Source organism: Euprymna scolopes, chromosome 2 (genome assembly GCF_053919585.1).
Source record: "Euprymna scolopes isolate OS-2025 chromosome 2, ASM5391958v1, whole genome shotgun sequence".
Classification (NCBI taxonomy): domain Eukaryota; kingdom Metazoa; phylum Mollusca; class Cephalopoda; order Sepiida; family Sepiolidae; genus Euprymna; species Euprymna scolopes.
The window spans coordinates 99,241,315-99,259,824 of record NC_136483.1 but is presented as its reverse complement, the minus strand read 5'-3'; the positions used below and the strand labels follow the sequence as shown (position 1 = coordinate 99,259,824).

The 18,510-nt window shown below is 36.9% G+C and overlaps 1 protein-coding gene across 2 annotated transcripts in view; it reads right to left on the bottom strand.

The window, feature by feature from the left end:
• The window catches only part of LOC145293325 (uncharacterized), a 164,222-nt gene that overhangs the window by 124,307 nt on the left and 21,405 nt on the right, over positions 1–18,510 (bottom strand). The window contains exon 2 of one of the 2 annotated variants that reach the window (XM_080139968.1): positions 2,958–3,035. The exons of the other annotated variant lie outside the window; for it this stretch is intronic. Within the exon in view, the coding sequence (XP_079996094.1) occupies positions 2,958–3,035 (78 nt within the window). The remainder of the gene's footprint in view (positions 1–2,957; positions 3,036–18,510) is intronic. 2 annotated transcript variants of the gene reach the window in all.

Here is an 18,510-nt window from a genome sequence, read left to right as displayed (position 1 = left end):
TCGAGTCATTTTTTGCAAAAGGCAAAGAGGGTAAAAAAAACAAACTAAAAGTTTCCCATACGAATTCGTTGGATATTTAAAGTGATGGATTTTATTTTTACTATGTAAAAACGCATGCAAATAAAAAAAATGTTAAATGTTATTTTGTTGGATTGTTTCTAGTAAGACTAGAAATATAGCGTTCAACAAATTAAGTTACAAAAGGACTGCTAAACTGTTGTTCTTCAAACAAAAGAATTGGGAAAGAAAACTTGGTTGATTTTTTTTTTTTACTAAGGAATATTTCTTTAATACAAGCATAAATTGTAAACTGAATTCGTACGATGGATGCAAAATTCACTGTTGGAATTGTTCCAATTTCAGGCAGAGCAAAATCTCGCATTTTAAAAGCAGCAAATTCAACAACAAGTAGAAAAAGAAGAGAGATTTAAACAAGCATTTGAAGAAAAAATGCTTCGACAACAGAAACACTGAGGAAATATTGATGAAAACACAGGAGGAACAAAGAAAAATTCTGGAGGCAACACAGTTAACTAAAGCGGACAATAATCATAACGCATCTTCTCAAACAGCTGTGTGGGCCACTATTGAAAATTTCAATTATAATCCAGAAGACAATGTCACTTTCGTCCTGTACTATAGACACTATGAGGATATTTTTATATTAGATTGTAGTACCTGGTCAGACACAAAAAAAGTTAGGCTTTTGCTAAGGAAATTGGGAACAGCCGAGTATACAAAGTTCATGAATTTCATTCTACTAAAAAAGACCAATGAGCTGAACTTCCAAGAAACAGTTAAGCTACTTACAGAACTTTTCTGCAAAAACGTCTCTTTTTCCATAGACGATATAAATGTATGAATGTTACTAGAAGAGAGGAAGACAACTACGCTACTTATGCAAGTATAGTGAACAAGCATTGCGATGATTTTAAACTGGAGGAATTATCATCAGATAATTTTAAATGTTTAATATTTGTGCAAAGGCTGGTCTTAAATAAAGACGCTGAAATCAGGCATCGTGTTTTAAATAAACTCGAAAACAAACTTAATTTAAAACTACAAAACTTAGTGGAAGACTGAACGGTTTATTGCGTTGAAACAAGACAGTTGTGATATAGAGGAAAGCAGAATGTCGCATATTAAAAAGATCCATCAAAAGAAAAATTCGACTTCAAAAAATAACCAGAGAAAGAAACAGGGAAAAGATCCACCAGGACCATGTTGGAGGTGTGGAAATAAACATTGGTACAATGAGTGTCCCTGCAAATTCAAACAATGCGACAACTGCCACCAGAAAGGGCATAAAGCATCGCATTGTAGAAAAAAAATCTGGTAGAAAGACATCCATTAAACTTACGAAAATTGAACATGAGGAACAAAATATCTGGAAATATGTACAGGTCAAAATGTTTAAAAAGAAAGTAAGGCTACAGCTTGATAGTGGGTCTGACATTTCCATTATTAATGTACAGACATGGAAGAGGTTTGGGAGACCCACTATGATTGGATCACATAAAACGGCGAGAAGCGAAAAAAATTCCCTTTGAAGGAGAATTATTGACGAATATTTTTTCCAGAACAGGTCCGAAAAAGCAAGAATTTTTGTCATGCGAAAATCAAACAACCTCTTTGGAACTGATCTGTTAGAGAAGTTTAGACTATGCCATCTGCCTTTAAGCTCATTTTGCCAAAAGGTTGAGGATTCGAATGTGGAGGCAGAAAAACTTAGGGAATTAAAAGAGAATTTTCCCAGACGTATTTTCAGGCGGTTTGGAAAGGTGTACAAAAGCGGTAGCAAAATTTGATGTAAAGGTAAATGAACAGCCAGTGTTCAGAAAGTAATGTTCCATACGCTGCTATAGAACAGATAGACGATGAATTAGAAAGACTTGAAAACATGGGTGTCATCAGAAAAATTGATCACAGTGAGTGGGCTGCACCAACGGTTTACATCAAAAAGAAGAGTAAGGAGATTCGGGTTTGCGCCGACTTCGCGACAGGCTTAAACAGGGCATTACAAGATCACCATTATCCTCTTCAGAGTCCTGAAGAGATATTTGCGAAACTGAGTGGAAGGAAATATTTTTCTAAAATCAACCTCAGTGATGCGTACTTACAAGTTCCAGTCGATGAGGAGTGTTCAAAGCTGCTATGTATTAATACCCATAAGGGATTGTACATATTTAACAGACTTCCTTTTGGGGTCAAAGTTGCCTCTGCGATTTTTCAGCAAATTATGGACATTATGTTGAATGGGTTGAATTTCGCAGTAGGGTACCTGGACGATGTGTTAATGAAAAGCGCTAGCAAACAATAACACAAAGCTCATGGAAACCAAGTATTCAAAAGGATCCAGGTTTATGGATTTAAAGTAAAACAGGAAAAATGTACATTTTTCATGGAGAAAATAAAATACTTGTGGCAAATCATTGATAAACATGAAAGAAGGCTGGATCCAGATAGATCGAGTGCAATAAAGAATATGCCTGCTCCAGAAAATATTGCGACTTGGTTGTTCTTATTTTCACTATTGTTCCATGACACAACAAGTACTATATTTTTTCCTCTTTACATCAAGTGGCTTCTTGCTTTATCTGGAGCAATTTGCTAGCTACAGAATCAATTAAGGGTAGAGAAAAAGGATATTACTCTACAAATATAGTAATAGTGGTGAAACTATTGTAAACCACTTAGTGTGAGCTTAAAAAAAGGTGGGATAAAAGTCGTATAATGTGTTTGAACGAATGGATAAAGACAAATGACAGTTTCGACAATTGCTCAAATCAAGAAACATAATGGTACAAGGTGGTGCATAAAGACCAATAAACAAACACAACACTGTAGTTAAGTCGATAAAAAAATAGACAAAACCTGCAGAAAGAAAGAAAGCACAAGCAGTTACGATGGTGACGATGAGGAGACGACAGTGCAGAGTTAATACCATGCATGAATACCTCTTTTTCATTTTCATTGCCGTGAAAGTTGTTGGATGCGTTAGCTTCATGTTCAGGGGAGGATACGGGAGTCAGACTCTGAAAATTAAAACAAAAGAATAAAAATACTGAAAAATAAAAACGTAATGAAAAAAAGAACCTCCAACTGATGGACATGAGTAATTTTGTATGTAGATTTTCTTTTCCATTCAATGTTAAAAAGAAAGATATCCATCCATTTTTATTTTCTGTGTTAGATGATATACTAATGTTATTTGTAATTCATTTAGAAGATGACTGAAGTTAGTGGAAAGCTGAAAAATAAAGAAACAAAAACAACATTAGAAAACGCTTTGTTTTGCAGTCTGATGTGTTTACTGTTAAAATCACCTTGTTACAAGTTTCAGTAAGATTACCCCAGTTAAGCAACATTGGATCTGGTCATACTTAGATGAGTGACCATTTGGGAATATTAGGTGCTGTAATTCTTTGAAAATGTCCATTATGAGAATAAAAAAATAATGTTTAGAAAACAGAAAACACTAAAAAAACGAATAGGCGCTGCAATATTGCTGGCATATTTCAGGCAGATTATGTAAACCACCGAAAGGTGTTGAAGCACTTAACCAATGAAAACTGCAGCAGCCAAAAATTATCAAATGCAATAAAAATAAAGTTTTCAAAAACTGATTAAAGGTGTCACAATTTCAACAAATTTGTAAAAGCTGGCTAAAGTCGTCACCATGATTTGAGACGGATGCTGCAATCTCTGGAATTATACATTGAATTTTGTCAAAAATGAAAACTGATCTGCAAACAAAACACCCTAACCTTGGCAAAAACACCTAACCATAACCTACATTAATTAAGATTGAAACTTACCATACAATTTTTTTTTTTCCTCTTAATTTTCTTAAAATTTTCCATAAATTTTTCATCATATTTTTTTTGTAACAATAAAAAATTTTTTTCATTAAAAAATTGGGCCAGCGTCTGCGCGAACAAAGAAACCCACATAACTTTTGTTTGCCACCTTTCAGTGATTTAGTGAATCTGCTCAGAATACGCAAATGATAATGTCATCCCTATTCTGCAAAAGTACAAAAAAAAGAAAAAAATGAAATGGTATTTATTAACAGTTATTTTTGAGCGCTCAATGTTATATTTTCTAATTCATAACACACTATTTGGACCACTATGCTCATCTTGGTTGTTAGATTCAAAACGTTTCCATCAATGCCATTTCTAATTTTCAGGAGCATCTTGTCTAACTTGGGAATCTTTAACCTGTACAGATTTTTTAAATGAACCTTTAATTTAACCCGTGGGGATAGATTGTTCTTATTCCATCAGCCATGACTGAATAGAAGTGTGAATTTATGTCATGTTATGGAGTTGGAGATGACATTGGACATTATGAATATGACCACGAAGATAAAACATATTTGGATTATTCTGACTATTATTTTCATCTTAGGTGTTATTTTCATAATGTTTCAGCCGATGTAACCTCTGGCCTTCCTCAGGTGTATCTAGTCAAACTCAAGAACCTTTCTGCTGAACTCGAGAATCTGCACAGAATTTCTAATAGAACCCTTTATTCAATCCATGCTCTTGTTTCATCAGCCATGACTGGGTAAAAGTCATAAGTAATTCTCAATTGTATTTTGAGTATAGTCTGAACTGAGGATTGAAACTTCAACCCCCAGAGGAATGTCACAACAGAATTGAAAATTCTGTGCAGATACCCAAATTCAACAGAAAGGCCCCCTCCAGTTTGATGAATGGAAAAAAAAAAAACGCGAAAATAATGCTCAAGATGAGAACAGTAATCAAAACAATTGAAATTATCAATCGTTATCTCAAAAATTCAGAAACAAAATGATAATTGTCTGAATAATCTGAAATATCAGACCTTATTTCAAATTTTTAACATATACAATAGACTTGATACAAATTTTTAAGTCATGTTCACCCCCCCCCACCCTTCCCCCAACAGATTCAACATTATTCAGGGGTTCATATCTACAGGATAAAATTGTCAAATCTTGCTTCTGTTGTGGTTCAGTTCTTATTTGAATTGATTCAACACAATTCAGAAAGCAAAACATGCAGAACTGACATGCACAAAACGTTCAAGTTAAAACAAGCATTGTACGAGGTTGAAGACGTTCATTTTTATGTATAAAAAAGTTTTATGTACAAAAATGGACATCTTCAATATCTTATCACAAATACATTTTGTAAGAAAAGAAAAGTTAAAACTTAGACTAATGCTTATAATTTACATGCATCTGTACTTTTCGTGAGTCTATTAGAAATTCAAGTTTATCCAAAAACAGACACACACATACATATGTCTTGAGTTGGAAGCATGTTTAATTTCAGAACAGTTTCCGATGGTTAGTTGTTCTAGAAAAGTCCTGGAGATGCCTGGTTCTCAGTAGACAGTTGCTTTGTACAGGTTCTTGACTTTATCATTTTTGTAGCCAAAGAGCAAAGATTCTTTCCATGTTGACACGAAGAAAGCATATGCAAGGTTGCTAAGAAAAAGGTTTAATTTTTATGGAGCAATTCTAGTTTCTGATTGGTTGGTGGCAGAATGTGAATTAATTTGATTCGTCAGTTCCTAGCAGCATCGTTCATAAATAGAATCTCCCAACTGTAAGGGACCATACCCCATTATGAATAAAAAATATGTAACAGCAGGACACCATTTTGCATTTAAGTGAAAATGAGAGAGCGTTTACTTTATTTTTTTTATTTATTTTTTTTTTTTACCTTGCTGTCTATCTTTGTTTTTATATCAATTTTTGTCTTTTTTTTTTTTTTTTTTTTTTTTAAATCAAAATTAAAAATTCTGCAAGAACTTTCTTCACAACCTAATATGTATATGTATGCATGTGTGTGGGTGTTTATAGATATATTTCGTTAAATAACAAACAATTCCTATTCTACATATTTTGGTTTGAATCTTTTCTGATTTTCTTATTAATTTTTTTGCTTCAGGTTCAAGAACTGGCTGATGTAGCTGCCATAATAGAAACCAATTATTAAATAAATTTCAATAACAGTCATGACATTCCTACAGAACTATAAAAGTGATATAGACAATTAATATTTAATAACAAGCGATTAACCGAGAAAAAACCCCCATAAATATCTTAAATTAGTTTGGTATGTATTATCCCCGACGATGGATCCATCCGGATCTGAACGTTTTCAGGTCAACAGTGATCTTCCAAATCACATCCTTACATCATTTGTAGACATTTATGCTGATGACACTACCATTTATGGTAGCACATCTAAGACAGTAAACGACCAAGTTCTCTCCGATTCTCTCTCCTCTGATCTTGAGCATGTGGTACAATGGGGAAAGGAGTGGCTGGTTACTTTTAATGCAACTAAAACCAAGCTTCTCTCTTTACATCATCAACGTTCTGATCCACATCTGGCATCAATTGAAATGAATGGCTCTTGTCTTGAGGAGGCTGTAAAGTTTCCGAGTCGACTATCGTCGTAGTCGTAGTTCTTCTGCCGGTGCGTGCGTGCATGCTCTACATATACTACTACTCAGACGACGGTGTCACTCTTTTGTGTGTCCCGTCTTAATGGTCGTTCCTATTCTCTACATGCCCTCCCCCCACCATGTGACCACACTACCGTCGTTTTGTGGTCATGTGACTGGAGAATTCCGTGTAGTAGTGAGTTGGTCCTTGCATTTGAGGGGAAAGTGGCCTTGGTGCTCGTGTTACCCTCATGTTGTGTCGTGGGACCGGACTCGTCTGCATTGGCTTGTGGTTGATCGGATCTTGGTCCACCTCCATATCTGTTTCTGATGTGTCACAATCAGCTTCTTCCACCTCCATCATCTCATGCATGTTGCACGGTGGTTTGCTGTCCTCCCTTCTTGGTGTTTGGGGAAGTGGTTGATGGGGTTGTTGAGTGGGTGGATACTCCGGCGTATCCATGACCGGTTTGATTTTCCTGAGGAAACGGCGATTGCGTAATGTGATCCTGCCGCTACCATCCAACCGTATCCTGTACTGCCTGTTACCCATTGTCTCGACGACTCTCCCGGTTTTCGCCCATCGTCGTGGATTTGGTCCCTCCTGATTCTGCACCTGCACAGACTCGCCGACTCGGAGCTGTTGGAGGGGGCGGCTGTGTATGTCGTACTGTTCTTTGTTAAGTACGTGCCTTTTCGTCATCGCCCTCTCTCTCAAATCTCTGGTCTCCGTCCAACGCTTGTGGATGCAGTATTTTTTGCGAAGTGCGTGGAGATGGTCCCTTACTGTTCGACCATATAGCATTTCCGCCGGCGACAATCCAAGGTCCTGACTGGGCGTATTCCTATGAGTCATCATCGCCCGTGCTGCCCGATCATGATGTAGGTGCCCGTAGTCATCAACACAGTCCATCAGCATTCTTTTGGCCGTTTTTACGGCCAGTTCAGCTCGGCCATTACTCTGGGGGTAATGTGCAGATGATATGCGCCTTTTTACGCCCCAGTCTTCTAGGAACGATTTGTATTCCAGTGAATCGAATGGTGGCCCTTCATCGGATGATATTTCCTCCGGCGCACCATACGTGCAAAACCAAACCCTCAGGGCGTTACACACCGCTGCAGCCCTTCCTGATGGTAGTGGTGCGACCTCAATCCAACCGGTATATCGGTCCGCGTATACCATGTAACTTTTCCCGTGCATATCTAGTAAGTCAGTGACTGTCTTTTGAAATGGGAATTCCGGGTTTATGGGTGGCATTAGTGGTTCCCTAGGCTGGGATGGGGCGATCGAATTGCAATTCCGACATTGCGCCCTTGTTTGTCGGATGCTGGCGTCTAAACCAGGCCAAAATAACCGTTGTCTGGCGTTAGCCAACATACCATTCGCCCCTTGATGGGCGGAGTGTAATGCCTGTAACACCTCGGCTCTAAGCCGTTTTGGTATCAAAATTTTGTCCCCTTTTATGGGTACCCCTTCCAGACAATATAGTTGGTCTGCCATCGGCCAGAATTGTCGGATTTCTGGTGGTAGTTTGTGGCGTGACCTTGGGAACTCATCTTTCTTTGGAGCGACTACCATCCTCGAACACCAAATTGTAGGTGTGCCTGCTGGTACCGGTTCGATAATACCCAACGCAACATCTCGATCCAAATCATCCTTTACCCTTTTCTTCCAGTGATGAGGGACTGGAATGGGTGTGTGTACGGCCGATGGTTTCGCCCCCGGGGTAAAAGTTATATCCAGCGGCCTCCCTAACATGACTTGTAACGGTTGATGGGGGCAGGTGTTGAATGCGCTGGACTTAAAGTGTTCACGTAACCACTTCTCTAACCGTTCCCTATTATCTTCAGTGGGGGTAAACGGGATCCTCGCTGGCTTGTCCGGGACGGATTCTCTTTTCGGACATCCACACGGTGCTGTCCCACTTTCTGAAGCCGACAAATCGGCCTTTGATACTCGATGCGGGAAGTCGCGATTGATTACTCCTAGGTCTTTGAGGGCCGATTCTGACAAGTAGAATCCTGACGTGTTTTCTGAAACATAGACCACTTGTCGCGTTTCCTTCTGACCGAGCTTAATCTGAGTCAGGACCACCCCCTTGATATCTAGGGGTTCGTCTGTGATTCCCCGTATCCTGTGGGTGGTAGGTATCAGGATCCTTCTGGTGCACCCTAATATTTTCAATATTTCTGGGCCACTCGAACACGTCTGGGCACCGGTATCTGCGATGGCCTGGATGCGGTGTTTTCGACGGCTTACTCCCTTATCCAAAGCGCACCCGAATTTAGCCTGGGACTCTGGTATCAGAGACACATCGACCATTAATGAGGGTGGTGGCTCAGGGGGACTTCTCCTGAACCCACCACTGCTCTATTCAAGGTGTGGCACTGCTGCTATTCTACCTTTTTGATTGTAACATGCCGGTGCCCCCTCCATTCTGCTGCCGAAAATATTTGATTGACGTGTGGTATCGTTTGTTGACTCCGCCGTCGACCTCTCCTGTTTCCGGCACACTCTTTGTAAGTGGCCTGTGACGCCACAATTAAAACATTTCAGCCCCCTCGCCGGGCAGTTCTTCCGCCCTTTTAACCCACTGGGGTGTGAGGTCCTCCCACACCCTTCACAAGGACTATTCTGAGGGTTTTTGAGCGGCTGCTCCTTCCGAGCTGGTTTTTTTTTGGTTGTTAGTAGGCCAAAAGTTGAGTGTCCCTCTGAGCCTCGTTGCAACTGAGGAGCAGACGTCTCTGTAGTTTCTAAACTAACCAGCCTGTGAAGCTTCTGCTCCACAGTGGTTAGAATATTTGCTTCGGCCAACAATTTACACTGGTATTCCGCATTTGCCAGACCGGCTACGAGTTGGCCAGCTACCATGTCCTCCGAATAGTTTACGGCTTGCCGGCAGTTCTGGTTGGGGCACAGAACCGTGAAATTGCAAAACTGTGCCTGGGACCGAAGCTTTGCCAAGAACTGTGTGGGTCCCTCCCCCGTCTGTTGTCTGGTGTTATGAAATTTATGTCTATGCACCTCCGGGTGTAGACCTTTCACCGCAATGAACTGTATATGCCTTAAGAGTTGTTCCTCTGTGACAGAATTGAGGATTCCAGGCCCAACTAAGTCAAATAAAAGTTTGAGCAGGCTGTCCTTAGTTCATTGCGGATTTCCACGGGGTCGGTAAGGCCGCACATTTGTTTGTATCGGGCCCACGAGTCGATGAAAAGCGCCCAGTCCGCGTCGGTGAATCCATGTTCGATACGTGGCCGGTCTGGTTTCTTGGTGTTAGACCGACTCGAGGCACTCCCTCCGCGAAGCTGATTGTTTTCTCTTTGCAGATTTATTAGTTGTTGAATCAACTGCATGTATTGGCCGTCCTCGTGTTGTCCTGACGCCATTATACTCCAAAAATCGTGCAAAAGAAATTATGTTGAAAAATAAATCCTGTTCGTAGCGCCATGTAAAGTTTCCGAGTCGACTATCGTCGTAGTCGTAGTTCTTCTGCCGGTGCGTGCGTGCGTGCTCTACATATACTACTACTCAGACGACGGTGTCACTCTTTTGTGTGTCCCGTCTTAATGGTCGTTCCTATTCTCTACAGAGGCCTCAAGTTTTGACAAGCTTCTGGGCTTGACCTTTACTCCTGATCTTAAATGGAACATGCACATCAAATCTGTTGCTAAGGCTGCTGGAAAAATGGTGGGATCTTTCTATCGATCCAGTAGATGTCTCACTACTGATACAATTCTCTATCTATATAAGAGCCAGGTACATGCAAGGGTGGAATACTGTTGCCACATCTGGGCAGGAGCTGCTAAAAAAAAGACTTGTCCTGCCTTGATAGAGTTCAAAACAGACTTCGTAGCCTCGTAGGAGATGTCCTTTTCTCTTCCCTGCAACCTCTATCTTACAGAAGAGATGTTGCAAGTTTGTCTCTGCTGTATTGTTATTTTCATGGAAAGTGTTCGACTGAGCTTCAGTCTATGGTCCCCCCTTGCCAAACTTTCACAAGAAACACTCGTCTAGTTGAAAACACTATCAATAATTCCCCCCACTCTTTGTGTCTAAACCTAAACGTAGATTCCATGAACAAAGCTTCTTTCTTAGAACTGCACGCCTGTGGAATTGTCTTCAGTTTTCCTGCTTTCCAGCTGACTACAATATGGTTGTCTTCAAGTCTAATGTAAACAAGTTCTTGATGAGCCGTTCCACTTAACAAATTTACCGAATTTCCATTACTAACGATTATCATATTGCCCAATTTCTACTGTACACTCTTTAACCCTTATCCTTGAGTGGCCTCTTGGCCTGGATAAGTGGTGATGCCTATGTAAAAAAAAATATATGTGTATGTGTATGTATGTACACACACTCCTATAAATTCGTGTTTTTTGTGTATTGACATTCATATAAAAAACCCTTTTTTCTATTTATTTAAAAAGAAAAAACAACTCATATATGGGTCGTGGAATTGTATTCATCTGCAAAAGATCTAGCCAATTTGCATGTTCTTTTAAACATTAATTTTAATTAATTCTCTATTAGTTTTTTCGTTTTTTTTAATGAGATGATCAGCATTAGTTAACTATTACATGTAATTATATTCATACAGATATTTACATGATTTATACTTACGTAATATTGGCATAAAAAAGGTTATAGTAAACACAAACCGCCTTGTATATATATATATATATTTAAGCATGCGTATATATATATTTGTTTAAAAAATTTTGTCCTATGAAACTTGTGTCAGTTTTTAATCTACAGGCATGAAACTTAACATATAAGCGACACTTTATATTTGGGTTTTACCCAGGGAAAATCAGTGTAAAAGTGTGAAAATTAAAAACATGAAATTTGCCAGGTAAAGGTCGAACAACGGCATTATGAATATGCATGCATAACGTAATAGCTATGGGTTCATGTTTTAATTTTTAGCCTGCAGCAAACATGTCTTCATAGCTCAGGCATTAACGGCAAAAGGAAAAAAAGTAAATTGTAAACTAATGTTTTGGTTCTCAGTGGTGGCGCACAAGTCTTTTTTCTAAATTTTTTAAATCATTGCTATAGGGTGTCCCAATAAAACTCTTTAAATTATCTCAACTTGCTACATGAATACACTATGCTACGTTCCCAAGAGATGTTTAAGAATAAAGAATGGCACTTCCAGCGGGATGGAGCACTTCCTTACTATCATCATGACGTAAGAGCATATCTTGATAGTCACCTGCAAAACAGATAGGTAGGATGAAGAGGAAGTATTGAGTACTGTCCACACTCACAAGATTTGGCCCCCTCCCCATGAATTTTTCTCTTTTGGGGGGGGGGGCAGGTGGGTGGATGGGGTCCACACCATAAGATGAGCTACAATGAATGAGTTGAAAGCAACCATTGAAAGAAGATGTGTCAACATACCAATTGAACTGATTAGGAACGTTTTTGATTCAATCAGTGAGCGTTGTTAGCTGTTCAGGACCATAATGGCCAATGATTTGAACACTTTATTATTAGCTGGTTTCTATATCCGTTCACAACATTTTGATGTATGAAACTTTTCTTTCTTACAATAAATGTTAGTTTTATGGTCATTTAAAGAGTGTATACATTTTATTGGGACACCCTGTATATATGGGGTCCAATATAATATAATAATAAATACAAAATCTGCATTAATCAAAATATCATATTAAGCATATTTTATGACCGGGCAATGCCGGGCGGCCTGCTAGTATTTATATATATATATATATATATATATATATATATATATATATATATATATATATATATATATATATATACACATACACAAGTAGTATGTTTGCATGTTCTTACAAAAAGAAAGTTAGAGAATCTACATAAAATCTAAAATTTTTAATTTCAGAGCCAGGTTTACTTTTTTATTATTTTAAAGCCAGGTTTTTGTTTTTTTAAAGACGGTTTTACTGTTTTAGTCTGAAGTTGAGTTTTTTTTTATTATTTGAGTGTAAACTATGTGTAGTAGTTAAACTAAATCTATTATGTATCATGTGCAGCTTCTTTAGTCGAATGATGGTATATACTTGTGAAGATGGAAGAGATAAAGTCGGCTTTGACTTTATGAGCAAGGGTCAGTTGTTATCAATGTGCCTGGGGCGCGGGCGAGCAGGAATGGCGTATCAAATACTAAAGTCTGGCGATAAGGCAATTACTAACATTTCTAAGGATTCAGATTTCAACAAAACTCGTGAAACTATAACTAAGTGCATGTAAGTGAAAAAGGTTTATTATATGCAGCCAACCTGTCTGAAAGTGCATTTGAGGTTAATCAAGTGAAGCCCACAATGGGGAGTATGAGAAGAAAAAAAAAAAAAGAAAAAGGAGAAAATAAAGAAAAAAATAAAGAAAAACAAAAACAAAAACAAAAATAAAGAAAGAAAAAAAATCAAAGAAAAAAAGAAAGAAAAAAAAAAGAAAAAAAAAAAGACCACCCAGATAGTATATAATACAAGTAGAAACATCTAGAAAAACAGGAATATTTGCTGTTCTTTTTTTAGTTGGGGTGGGGTGGGGTGTTGTTTAACGGCATATCAACCTTTTCGGGGTTATTTAATACCGAATCCAGTAATTTTGGTAAAAGTTTGCTTTGCTCCAAGTTCTTCATATTTTCGAATGTTTATTCATGGCGTTTGGTTTGGTTGCCTTGTAGAGGAAAACTGTTTATGCAGGATATGATTGAGTTTTGCAAAGGAAAAAAAAAACAAACAACATCATCAACGCTTGGTGCATTTTAGGCTAGGAAGCTTGTATCTGTTAACACGAGTGTGGGGGGGGCTGGGGGGCATATAAAAACACCCGAGTAAAAATAAAAAAATAAAAAAACCTTGTCGGATTTTATTTCTTTATAGTAACTTTTTTAATTAACATTATCACTCTTTCGACAGTTTTTACTATTATTTTTAGTTATGTTTCAGTCCAATCTCAGTAATAGAGACAGATTCTGGATTTTCATTATAACGAGATATTCATAGATTCTAGCCAGTTGCTTTTAAAATTGTGATCATGAAGTCACGTGAACGATGACAGTTAAAAACAAACCATGTAACTGTCAGCGTTGGAATAATACGATTTCTTTATTATATTCTTATTACAAACTATTATATTGTTATTTTGCGTTAATATGATCTGATAGCAGTTCCATATGATATATTTCAGGAATATTTCTTCATCAAATGCGTATTCAACTTTCCCAAGAATGGATTTGAAATCCAAGATTAAAAAAAAATTATAAGTATAGGAAGCAAAAACAAAAAAAAAGTAAATATACATAGATATATGTATTGTATTTATAACTAGTGGAGGGCACCCAGCCTTGCCCGGTTGTTAAATATGCTTAAATATATTTTAATTCATGCAGATTTCATATTTATTATTACAGAGTTAATTCTCTATTGACTATTATATCTATATATCTATAAAAGTGAAAGTGTCTGTCTATCAGTCTGTGTGTATGTGTGTGTGTACATTTCCCTACACAATAACTCTGTCAATTTTCAGTCTACACACTCGAAATTTGATATACAGGGTATTGAGATTCGGGAAAATCTTTGTAATCCATTTTCGGCCTGAAATTTGGCTGTTAAGGGGTCAAAGTTCAAGGATTTGACCGTTGAGAACTCTACCAAACTCCTCTGCCAATTTTGGGTATAAAGAATTGAAATTTTAGATATAGGTTCCTTGTTCATGGATCTAACTTAATAAATTGATTTGAGCCCAAAACAATAAATGTTAAGGGATCATAATAGGGGTCAGTTAAAAAAAAAATTGACCTCTGCGGTCTTTACCAAATTACTCAGACAATTTCTGGTGTAAACATATGAAATTTTACATAAAGGGTATTCAGAGATAGGGCAAGCTTTTTAATCGGTTTGGGTCGAAAATTTGAGCTACCAATATATAAATGTATGCATGTATGTTTGCATGTCTGCCTAAAACTTTTGACAGAGGCGACAGATTTTCACGATATCAGTATCGTTTTTAAGCTCGACCCTTCAGACAACAAATATCGAAAAATTGGCCAAAAAAACTATTTCACCCTCAACTGGGCACTTTTCTACAAGGAAGGGTTGCTTTTTTGACACTATTTTAGAAAGTTATCCCCTCTTTTCGATTGACTAGCCTTAATTTAAACCTTTAACACTTCCAGTTTGGCGATGGACACAACGGCAAAGACATCACGTTTTTTTTATGTTCTTTTCCTCCTCGCGATACGGGTTCGAGCCTACCTTCCTACTACCAATTTTGTTTTTTTGCTCAACATACACCTCCAAACACCCGGTCAACGCTGGGCTGAAATGCTAGTATACATAGTACTGATTTCAAAAGTTAAAAAAAAAAAAAAAAAAATGACTTGGGTGCTATCAGCTAGAATCAAAATTAAAATATTTAGCGCTCCACCCACGTTCCCTACCATTTGAGCTATAGATAGATATATAAAGATTTAAAATGAAATCACTTCAAGCTATGAATGAATTGGAGCATGTGCAAAAGTAATAGAAATATGTCGGCATATTTCTTTACGTGGCTTTTATTCATTCAAAGATTTTACTCATTATATAAACCATCCTTGGTGTATAGTTACTATTTCCTATTAATTTCAGTGTTATGTGACCAGCAGTTTAAGAGTTTATCAGTTAAATATTTTCACACAGACATACATACATACATACATCTGTTTTATTTATATAGAAAAGGTGAATCTACACAGATTTGTGTCGAACCGTTACACTTCTGCATTGTATTTTATAAATTACCTTTATAAATTTAACATTTTTCTCTAGAAATGTAGAACTCTTTCTTTTATGTTATTGCATTAGAAATTTTTTCAAGGCTACTAATTTTGGTGATGAAGGGAATTATTTTTTTTATATGAAAAAAAAAAAATGGCGTTTTTCAAATTAGATACATGAAATACATATAAGGATAGTCCCATCTTTATAGCAAGTGCTCGACTGAACTTTCACAAAAAATCACTTGACTAGTTACAACCACTCTATACAATTTCCCTCACTCTCTAACTGTGCCTAAATCTAAACAGAGTCCATGAACAAAGCTTTTTTTTTTCCCTAGCACTTTCAACACGTGGAACACTGTTCTGCTGGCCTGCTTCCCGGTTGACTACAACATGGTAGCCTTCAAATCCAATGTAAACAAGTTCTCGTTGAGCCGTCCTCATAAATAATCAAATTCTATCCAATTTACACTACCACTTTACATTCATTAACCGTATCTTCGAGTGGCTTTTGGCCTTGATAAGTGGTAACTCCCAAGTAAAAAAAAAGAAAAAAAAAAAAAAGACACTTGTCAATATAGTAGTTTTAATGTGATCTTAGGTTATCTTTCACAGCTTTGCACCATATTAACATTTGACGAATTGCAAAACAAAATCTTATTCTAATATTGAAAATCCTATTCTAATATTGAAAATCCTATTCTAACATTGAAAATCCTATTCTAACATTGAAAACGTATTTTCAAAATAGATCGATTAAAGCAACGCAGTTGTTTTTCAGTAAAAATGAGGAAGATAGAAAATTATAAAGATGTAAGCGAGAAGTTTCTTATTAACTCGACCCTCTGTTATAATTTAAGGAGAGCAGAATTGGGCAGCATTCTTTTTTATGTTTTGTGAAGATCTATGTACCCACAAAGATTTTTAATATGATGAAAATAAAATTTTAGTTTGGAATACATAGTGCTGGTTAGATTATGAGAGCCCCGGAGGGTTATTTAAATAAGACTAGCCTGGATGTTTGGCGGTGTGTATTGAGCAAAAAAGAAAAGAAAAAAAAATTGGTAGTAAACAAGCAGACTCCTCGAACCCGTACCGCGAAGGAGGAAAAGAACGTAAAAAACGTGATGTTTTTGCCGTTGCGTCCATCGCCAAACTGGAAATGGTGAAGGTTTAAATTAAAGCTAGTCAATCGAAAAGAGGGGATGATTTTCAAAAATATTGGTGAAAAAAGCGACCCCTCCTTGTAGAAAAGTGCCCAGTTGAGGGTGAAAGAATTAATGTTTTTAGCCAATTCTTCGATATTTGTTGCCCGAAGGGTCGAGCTTAAAAACGATATGGATATTGTGAAAATCTGTCGCCTCCGTCGAAAGTTATAGGCTGACACACATACATTTAAACAGGTGAGATTTATATTATAGATGGAATAAAGGATCATGTTTGACATCATTTTGTGATGCCATCCACGATGCATGGTTATCCTCTGCTTTAATCAATGCCAATCATTTAATGACACTATCCACTCGTGATGTCACCCAGTGTGTATGGTAACAAACAAGCTAGACCGACATAATTTTAGCTGCCATGTTTGAAAAGTTTATTACTTATCTGAGGCTGATTATTCAGTTTTTTTATTCAAAAGGAAATTCATCTCGAAAAATCTATCTTCCTCATTACGAGCAATATCGTAATGAAGGTTTTGATTGTTTGATGGCATTAAAATTAGATATAATTCAGAAATTATTGTGAATTCATAGCTTACAATCAAATCACTTATGTAACAATATTTGACATATTTGAGGAACCTTCAGTAATAATTTGATAAGCTAAAAATGTGGTTATTCAATTAAATAAATATTAACAAATTTCTGTGAATATGGATTTTGCCAACATTCATTGAAAATTTTGTTACATTCTAATCGATCGGGGTTGCAGAGTAAGAAAGTAATAAGGTTCGATTCAGTCTCCACGTCCTAATATTTTCCCAAAACATCAGAATCTCAATCCTAAGATTTCAACAAAAAAAAAAAAAAATATAGAAGACTCCCAATCCTAAACCCCCCTCCCTTCCCCAAGTATCAAACTCCCAATCTTAAAATTACCCCCTCAAATATAAAACTCTCAATCTGAATATATATAAAAAAAAAAAAAAATTGCAGATTCCTAATCCCAAGATTGCCCCACAAAATATCAGACTTCCATTCCTAAGCCTTAAAAAGATATACATGTATAGAAGTTCAATTCTAAGATGCCCCCACGTCCCCCCAAAAATCAGACTCCTAAACATAAGATTACTCCTAAAATATCAAACACCCAATTCTAACATTAATAATAAAAAAAAAAATAGAAAAATCAGATTCCCAGGCCTAAGCTTTCAAAAAAAATATCAAACTCCTGATTCTAACCCTCTAATATCAGAATCCCAATTCTCAGATTCCAAAAAATATAAGACCTCTTCCAAAATCTGATTACAACTTTGATTTTCCAACATTGCAATATAATGATATTAAAAAATATTCAAGCTGATTAACAATTTGGAGGGGAAGTGTCTATAAGTGCTTACTCATGTATATTAATCATATAAACCCAATTGAGAATAACTTTGAAGTGAGTGATGGCATTCAGGATTAGCTCTGGGCCTATTCCTCACTTTTTGTGCCATAACCTACATAGCCATTTAAAAACTTCTGAGTGTTAGTTTGTAAATGTCAGCCTTAAAAAAAAAAAAGAAAAAAAAAGAAAGTCAACTGTTGGCAAATTATTTATTTTTTTTTGTCAATCTTGAAGCCAATGTTTGGACAACTCCTCTAAATTCTTACTGAGTGTAAGCTTCCATTTTCCTAACATTGGCTTGTCATCTCAACCAAGATGAATATGTTAAATACTGGTACGACCTATCAAGAGTAGAAGAGGGCAGGACCCATCATATTTGCTGCAAAATGTATGAACCCATGATTTTACCCCCACAACTAGAAATATCCACATATGACCTTCTTGAAACAATGTCCAACCCAGAAAACAGCAAATCTTCCCCCTTTGACAGAAGCACTACTTATGTAATGAGAGGACAAAAGGTAAAAATATGGGGGGGGGAGTTACAAGGCTGTACTGCTATTTTTTCCTTTAGTTGTTACAGTTCATGAGTAATGTTTCTGACCAAGAGGAAAGAATTGCTGTTTTCTAAGTCGGCTGTTATTTTGAATTGGTGATACGTGGAAATTTTCAGTCCTTTCATATTATCCATCATCATTCAAACAAACTAGTACTACCTGGTAGGGTATTAACCCTAGGTGGGTTA